General features: G+C 49.0%; 1 protein-coding gene across 1 annotated transcript; it reads left to right on the plus strand.

Moving 5' to 3' along the window:
- Positions 1-7,900: 7,900 nt before the first annotated feature.
- Positions 7,901-9,142, plus strand: LOC125534201 (protein DOG1-like 4). Its single transcript, XM_048697478.2, has one exon. It carries the CDS (start codon positions 8,087-8,089, stop codon positions 8,831-8,833), a length of 747 nt encoding a protein of 248 aa, XP_048553435.1. The 5' UTR covers positions 7,901-8,086; the 3' UTR covers positions 8,834-9,142.

Raw genomic sequence — 9,142 nt, forward strand, 5'->3', positions numbered from 1 at the left:
GCTGTGTCGTGCAAGAAACAGAGGAGAAATCGTATGCCAATACTAGTGCGCAGTGCCAACCGTCGAGCAGGTAGCGTGCCTTCAGCAAACGGCAACGCGGCCTGCGGCCTGCCTGCCTGACAACCGGAGACAGAACGGAGGTTCGTCCGGACCTGGAATGGAAAGGTCAAGCGGTTGCTCTGTTCCACTGCTAGACTGCATGGGGAGGACCAGAGAAGCAGAGTAAACAAATCAGGCAGAGACAGCCTGCGGGTGGTCTTCTGATCGAAGCCGTCGTCGAGAAAATTGCACAAACCATCAAATATTTGGGGTCAAATTTGCACAGAACATGTAATAATATGTTGTAGCTAGGTCTAATACATAATTTGATTCTGTCCACATGGTCTCTAACACATGGATCCTGCTTGTGTACATGTGGCAAAAAAAAAACATGCAAAGTTAGTCGGCATGGACCGAAAACAAGTCTAATATCTCTCAAAACTACGCTCAAAATGAGTCACCAAATCAAAACTTGGTTCACATATTATTTGATGGCTTTTTCTGTTTTTCTTGAAAACATTGAATACTGAACAAAAATCAATTGTGTCAGCAAACTGCCAATATCTCTAAAACACGTGAAAGTAAGCTAAATAGTTATCAAATCAGTACTAGATATATGTATGATTTCCTGGTTTTTGGATTTGTTTTAAATGTTAAGTTTAAAATAAGTTGTAACGGGCGACTAAAATTGCGGATATTAGCAGTTTTTCTTGGCCCGCTAATGCCATATGGTTTTTCTTTATTACATCTGCCCTTACAAACAGAGTCCACTAATTAGGAATCATGTTAAAATAGTCAAATCACCCACAAAAAGAATGTTAACATAGTCAAATGATGGATTGGAGCTTACTGCAACGGATTACACCAATGGGTGATGTTTTGTGCAACAAACCTGGACGATAGGTGTTCTACACAAAATCAACTACAATAGTTTGTGATTCGTGCAATTTTCTAGGTTGTCGTCTCCTTCCTTGTGACCCTCTAAACTCCATCCATCAACTGTTCATGAGAGAGGGAAATTTCACCTTTCTCCCCAGCTTCCCGTGCGACCCCTCTCTTTTCCTGCATGTCAATTAACGGCGGCCGTCCATGTGTCAAATGCTCGTGGCCATTTCTCGCCTGGTATTCCCCAAATTTTTCTTCTACTATTATGCGCCTGTTTTTCCGCCCCCTATCACACACGGTTATAAAAAGGACATGGTCATGTCTTCTGTAGCTAATATCCCACCGACCACAACATCCACTTCCCTCACTTCCGTCCACAACCTCTACTTCCTCCATGCGGCCCATAGCTTACACCTCCCCCAACGGCCTTACTAGGTGCCGCTCTTGAAGGAGAAGAGGCGGCCACCCTCGTGGGCGATTTAGAGGAGTGAGATTGTTGTTGTTGTTGTTGTTGTTGTTGTTGTTGTTGTTGTTGTTGTTCAAAAGTATAGTATGCATTAGGTGGGACATTCACTAAAAACAGTGGATGTCAGATGCTTAACATAGTTTCGAGAATCGCTGTCGCCAGAATCGGCACCTCGCCTCCCAAATTATCGTCATCATGGTTTTCCTCACACCATCGTCGTGCTCGTGGTTGTCCTTGTCCCCGCCACGTCCATGACCGACGGGGTCGAGCTCATTCGCTGCCGCTTGTTGATGATGAAGCGAAGTAGAAGCTCGAAAATTTGAGAATTGGTATGTAGCCAGTGACACATGGATCACATATGTAAGAAAAATATGAAAGCTGAGATATAATGACTCTTGATTTGCACTCGTTTGTCCAGCCTCCAAAAATATTGAACATGCTTCATACGCAATATAGCGATCGGCAACTTTGTCAGAGTTGCTCTAACTTCCAGTTCAATGATGGCGGCCAATGCATATACGGACGGACACACAGAGTGATGTAGGTGAATTTAGGGGCCTTGGCATGGTCCCTTTGGTGTATTAGAAATAAGCTTGTCATTGAGCACGTATACTGGTCATGGCCACTGGTGCTATTTATAAATTGTGTGGGTTCTTGTAGTTATGGAAACCACTCTATAGTCGTCGGGATAGATCGGCGGTCGGCGAGCTGACCAGAAAGTACCAAGGAGTTGGTGTCGTGTCTCCTCATGGTCACCTATCCCCCTTGAGGATTGTATCTTTTATTTTGGGTGTGTTGTGTTGTTGCCCACATCATGAGCTTCTCTCTCTTTTGTATACCCCTATGACTTCTTTTAGACTTTCGTTTGTGGTTGGACTTGTATCATGGTTGTTGCTTTATCAATAAAACGGGGCAAGGAGCCTTTTACAAGAAAAAACAATATGGAAACGTTACACGATCAGACAAAACCTAAGAACAAATCGATGTGTTTCTTGTCCTCGGACAAAACAAATGTTTTTTGACAGCAATATGACTTTATTCTTCATATATAAAGTGACAAATTGTTTACATGCAGATGATAAATAAAATGACACATCCCAAAAGCCGGAGGATCTACTTTTGTCCTTTTGCATTTACATTTTTTGTTTATTTTTGTTTTGCATTTTCATGCTATTTTTTGGCAAGAAAAGAACTGCTGATATTTAGCACAGGGTTCTTACAGAAAGGTCCTGAGACAAGAAAAAATTACATCCGCTGCCGGAGCAGCTGCCAGAGGGTGAGGAACCCGCCGATCTGGCGGCGGCGAGGTGGATCGCCCGGCGTCGCCCAAAAGTCGCCCTTTCTCTACATGGACGGGGAAAGGGTAAGGCTCCAAGGTACATTTTTATGCTATTGTTCTTTAGAAAAAATAATAGTTCCTTTTTACGAATTTAAGAATATATTTTAAATGCGTGAACACTTTTAAAAAATATGTGAAAACTTTAGGGAATGCGTGAGCACATTTCAAGATTACACCTACACCTTTTGAATATGTGGAACACTTCTGCTTTAATTATTTGGATCTTTTAAAAATGCATGAATATATATTTTTAAACAATCTGAACATTTAAAAAAATGTGTACTCTTTTAAGATTAGACAGTACTTTAAAAAAGTACATGAACACGTTTTCTATTATATGAACGTTCCTAAAACCAATTGAACACTTTTATTAAGCGTGAACACTTGCTTGAACAGGGGCAAAATAACTTCTGCGGCAAGGAGCATCCGCATATGCTGTTTTAGCACTCGCGTCGGGCTACTAGATTTTGATTCCACCTATCGAGAGAGACTCGGGTGTAGCCTTCTGAAGCATAGCTATGATTATTCTGGAAGAGAAAACAAATTAGGCGCGATTACCGATCCCTCCACTAGTATAAGTAGCGGCGCCTCTGTCGCCTGCAAGTTGCAAGAACCAACCGAGAAGGAAAATGGCGGGCACAAGAGCAGCAGCGATGAAGCTGGCGGTCGTCCTCCTGGCCATGAGCCAGCTCGTCCACATGGCGACCCCGACGGCGGATCCAATGACTACTGCGTCATCGTCTCTACTGGTTACGAGCGTCTCCGGCCCTTCCGACGGTCAGTCATCTCCTTATAAGTAGATACTACATTACTTAGCTTGGTTAATTAGCTGCTATTGATAAGAGGTGCAAGAAACTGAGATAGTTAATCTTCATCTTGGCCAGGGGAACATAAACCCAGCCATGGCATCAGGGAAGAGAAGGTGTTGCTCAACGCGCCCAACATCCCTGCAGTTCCGCCCCCTCCCCACCTCGTCCTACCGTGCAAGGGGAGAGCGTGTTGACCTCAGGGGGATGATGACGAGATCAAATGCACGCAGATGGACTCAAGTGTGCCAAGACAATAAAAAGCCACGTTGTTCTACATAAGTCGTGTACTCCATGTTTACGATCGACTGATGGAATAAATAAACGGAACCTTGTTTCGGAACAAGTTTTAATATGTGTGCAGATGTGTAGATGACATGGAGTATCTCATATATTGCCTCGCCTGCAAATGGTGGTCAAAGTGTGGAAGTGAGAGCAACTCCAATGGGCCGACCCAAACGGACGGCGATTTCGTCCGCTTTTTTGTCCGTTTAGGTCGGCCGCCCGCCCGACGTCCGCCCTGTTTTTGATATGGATCGGCAGCGCGTCCAACGCGCCGACGAATATGTGCCGGAGTTTTACATGATTTGCATTCAACATATTGTCAAATGAAAATGTTAAACAAGCCAAATAGTCTGGCCGCCTAAATAAATAGTATAATTTTACAGGTCAAATGCAAATAAAAATGTTTCACATAGTTTTGCAAACGAATAAAAGAAGATACATCTATTGGTTGCCAACATGAGCCAACATATGCTCAACCAAATCATTTTACAGTTGCACGTGAGTTTCCCAATCACGTATGTCTTCATGAAATTGAATGAACTGTTCAAATGTTGCCGCTACTCTATGCTCAGGCACAACATTCTCACCTTGAAACTGAAAGCCTTGATCGTACAGACGTTCCGGGCGCTCGTCTTCTACGATCATATTGTGCATGATCACACAAGCAGTCATCACCTCCCGCAGTTTCTGCGTGCTCCAAGTATTAGCAGGATACCGAACGATGCCCCATCGAGATTGTAAAACACCAAAGGCACGCTCAACATCCTTTCTAGCACTCTCTTGCTCTTGGGCAAATCTTTTCCTTTTCTATCCGACGGGATTGGGTATTGTCTTGACAATAGTGGTCCACTGAGGATAGATACCGTCACCCAGATAGTACCCTTTGTCGTAGTTGTGGCCGTTGACAGTAAAGTTCACCGGTGGGATGTTGCCTTCGGCAAGCCTAGCAAACACCGGCGAGCGCTGAAGCACGTTGATATTATTGTGTGATCCAGCCATGCCAAAGAAAGAGTGCCAGATCCATAGATCTTGAGACGCCACGGCCTCTAGTATGACAGTACAAGCCTTGGCATGTCCCTTATACCGCCCTTGCCAAGCAGAAGGGCAGTTCTTCCACTCTCAGTGCATGCAGTCTATGCTGCCAAGCATCCCCGGGAAGCCCCTGCTGGCATTCATCGCCAACAAACGGGCTGTATCTTCAGCTGTCGGCTCTCTCAAGTACTCAGAGCCAAACACAACAATAACAGCCTTGCAGAACTTATACAGGGACTCTAGGTATGTAGACTCGCTCATACGGACGTATTCGTCAATGAGATCACCGGGCACTCCGTATGCAAGCATTCGGATGGAGGCCGTGCATTTCTGATAAGAGGAGAAACCAATCTTGCCGACGGCATCCTCTTTGCACTCGAAGTAGTCATCATAGCCGACCACTCCCTCTCTAATACGGTTGAAAACATGCCTACTCATACGGAACCGACGGCGGAATTTGTGATGTTTAAACAACGAGTTTGTTGTATCAAAGTAATCCTTCCAGAGAAGGAAATGCCCGCTCTCTCGGTTGCGATTCAACGCCGGAAGGTGGCCCGTAATGGAGCCATGGAACAACGGCCGCTGGCTGTTGAGGTGGTGATGGACCAACACGGCAGCCAATATCTCCTCCTCGTCGTCGGACAACGAATCGTCGGAGTCGCAAAGGAAATTGAGGAAAAAGAACTCATCGGCGGAGTCCATTTCGTACCTTGGCAAACTGTCGAACAATTTGCGGGCGTCGACGAAGGAGACAGACGACGAGGGGGGTCACGGCGCCCACAGACCAGCTAGCTGCTCTGCCGGCGTCCGACAAGTGTGACGACGTCTGACGAGCATGTCGGTCGGATGTGGCAGGGGCGGCGAGGCGGCGGCGGAGGGCGACAGGGGGGAGGGGCGGCGTGCTGGGCGGATGTGGAGGCGGCGGCAACTGGAAGAGTCGCCAGAAAAAAATGAGCGGAGGCGTCCGCGACGAAGGAGGCGGGAGGGTTGCTAGTTGGCCGCAGGGTGAGACGGGAGGCCAATGTGCCACAGACCAACGGGCCCGGGGAGAGGCGTAAGCGAGGGCGCGCGCGTCCGTCACGTGTCCGCGTCGACGCAAATCCGGCTCAAAATGGACCGGGAATGGGCCGCCCGCGGACGAAAAACAGACGCACGTTCGTTTGAGTCGGCGCGTTGGGTCGCATTTTGTGTCTGCGCTGACCCAAATGGACGACCGCGGACGAAATGGGTCGTCCCATTGAAGTTGTTCTGAAAGTACCTCACAAATTTCTGGACGTGCCAAATTACTTGTCAAGTTTATGAGCTCGAATGAATAATATATTCCAGAAAAATAGTAATAAAAAATAATTCTAAACTTTTTCTGCAAGAAACATAGATGTTTTTTCCACACGCATGCAAAACTTCACGATGAAATCGCATTTATGAAGGTCTAAGCTAATCACATGAAAGGGTTCAAAAAAAGTAATGAGCACAGTAAAGACACAAATACGAACTGCTATGGAGTAGCCACATATAGTCAACAAAATCATTTTGGAGCTAGGTATGAACTTCTCAGTTTTGATGCTTTGATAAGCTACGAGGAACCTCTGTATCTAATCTGCATCGTGCTTCGACTCAACAGGATTTCCATTGAAGGTGGATCTCTCATCTTAAACGATCATGTTATGTAACATGATGCAACATGTACTATTATTTACCATAGGACCTTGAGATTTCAGTACTTGACACGGCCCAAATAATGACAAAGCACTTCTAAAACACATCAAAAGCTCTTTCCACATTCTTTTGACGTATTGCAAAGTGAGATCTTTTGTTCCATTTGATGACGCTAGATTATTCTGACAAATGTAGCCCATAAAGGACATTTGTCATATGCAAGGTAATGACCCCATCATGTACTGACAAACATTGATAACAAGTTGCAAGGAGGAGCACCTGCAAAGTATGCTAATTTTTTTAGAGCATCTACGGCCGGACTTCACAAATCAGGCCTCTCAAACGCCCGCGGACGCGCCCGGACACGTCCACAGACACTGACCGATCACATCTCAATTTTTTCCTCTCACAACCGAACGTCTCAATTAGCATACCTCAAATCCATACAAAGTCATGCAACATAAATGTGTCCCATGCAATACACATCGTCCGGCTACTACATCTAAACATGCCATCAAACTAGCAAGATTGGCATTTTCTACCTACACACTAGCTATGGAGAAGATCATCAATAGCTACCCTTGCCGACGTCCTTGTCGTCCTTCTCGTGAAAGTAGCTGTCAAAAACACAGTATGGATCAAGTCAGATTTGCTCTTAGCCAGAGCTGTCTAACCCGTCGGTCCCCTCCTTCTCCTCCTTGGTGTGCAGTCTGACCATGACATAGACAGTCGATTCTGCTCTAGAACAAGGGTGCGTGTGTTCCTCTGTTGCCGCTTCTTTAAGATGCGAATGTGGATGGCTTCCTTCTCGGCGGCGGCGCGCGCTATCGCATCCGCCGCGTCTGTTGTCGCCATGTTGACAACGAGAGTGTCGGTCAGAATCTGGAATGGATACGAGGGGCCATCCCGTATTCACCCCATATTTTGGATGGATATAAGGGGCGTTGGTCAGTCCGGGTGTTTGAGACCGATTTAAGGTGTATGTTTTTTTTTGTCAGCCGTCCGTTCAAACGTTTGAGGTAGATTTGAGGCGTGCAATGTGTAAATGCTTTTACATGAGAAAAAGTAGTGCTTGGCCATGTACCCTCCTTTGGCCTTTGCACCGCTTACTCGAGAGCTATGTAGCCTGGAGCCACTAGCACAGCAGCTAATGTGAGCCGAGCTGAAGCTGTCCCCCCAGATGTCGTCGAAGAAACAAAGGAGAAATCGCATAGGAATACTAGTGCAGAGAATATGCATCACGTGCCCTGGTAAAGCACACGGCAACGCAGCCTGCGTGTCTGACAACCGGAGACAGAGAGTCATACCGAACTACTAGTAGAAAGGTCAAAGCGGTTGCTCTGTTAGACTGCTGCACTGCATGGGAGGACCAGAAACAGAGTAAATAAACAAACCAGAGCACGCCAGCACGAGGCCACCGGTCTGCGCACTGTCTGATCAAACGGTCGTCTCCTTCCTCGCGACCGCCCAAGCTCCGTATCCATCTTCCCCTGCCGACTGCCGTGCACGACCACGTTTGCCTCCGCGCCTAAGCAAACCACGCCCCAACCCTTCCAGGCCAAGAAACCGCCCCGATTTATGCCGGCCCTCCCGCGCCCAGCACGATGCCGCCGCCGCCGCACCCACGAACACACATCATACATGGCGCACGCTGGTGAAATGGCGTCCTTCTACGACGCCTGGGTGGGCCGCGAGGAGGAGATGGTGTCCGACCTCACGGCCGCGCTCGGGGCGCGCCGGCGCGACGCGCTGGCGCCGCTCGTGGACGCCGCCATGGACCACGTGGCAGCCTACTACGAGCACAAGGCGAGCCTCGCCGACCGCGACGTGGTGGCGGCGCTGGACCAGCGCTGGCTCAACCCGCTGGAGCGCACCTTCCTGTGGGCGTGGGGGTGGAGGCCCGCGCTGGTGTTCCGCTTCGTGGACGGCTCCGGCGCCGTGGGCCCGCGCCAGCGCCGCGAGCTGGAGGACCTGCGCGCGGCCACGGCGGCGGCCGAGAAGGAGGTGGACCGGGAGGTGGCGGCCGTGCAGGAGTCGCTGGCGGGCCCGCGCGTGCTGGAGGCGTTGCGCCAGCGCCGGCAGCACCCGGGCAACGGCGTACAGGCCGACGAGGCCGTGGCCGCGGTGGGGCGGTCGCTCCGCGTGCTGCTGGCCGCGGGCGACGCGCTCCGCGAGCGCACTGTGCGCGGCGTCGTCGGGGTGCTGGCCCCGGACGCGGAGCAGGCGGGCGCCTTCGTCGCGGCCATGCTGAGGTTCCACCTCGGCGTCCACCGGGCTGGGCGCGCCTGGAGCTCCGGCCACGGCGGCGGCCGCCGGGGCCTCTAGCCGGTGAACTCCAAGATAAACTATGCCCCATTGCGTCCGATCAAGCACAAGGGGAGAAATTATGCCCCGTCTCATGGCATTGTCCGTGTCAGTCTAGCCATTGCAATAAGAGTCGGCCGAGTTATGTTTGCTCGAGTCGTCCGGTCATGTGGTTTCTTGTTGTTCGGCATGTCGAATTGCTTATCATGTCAACTGTCATTTTCAATGGTCGCGGCCGGCGTAAGTCGCCGTCTTCCGATGTCAGGTCACTCACTAGTCCAGCGTCAAGTATCATCGTCTTGACTCGAAAAAGAAAGTATCATCGTCTCA

This window comes from Triticum urartu, chromosome 2A (genome assembly GCF_056163025.1).
Source record: "Triticum urartu cultivar PI428250 chromosome 2A, HENAU_Tu73, whole genome shotgun sequence".
In the NCBI taxonomy this organism is placed as follows: domain Eukaryota; kingdom Viridiplantae; phylum Streptophyta; class Magnoliopsida; order Poales; family Poaceae; genus Triticum; species Triticum urartu.

What these genes read in the sequence shown, in the direction of transcription:
- LOC125534201 (XM_048697478.2), top strand. Translation starts at nt 8,087, where the DNA reads ATGCCGGCCCTCCCGCGCCCAGCACGATGCCGCCGCCGCCGCACCCAC.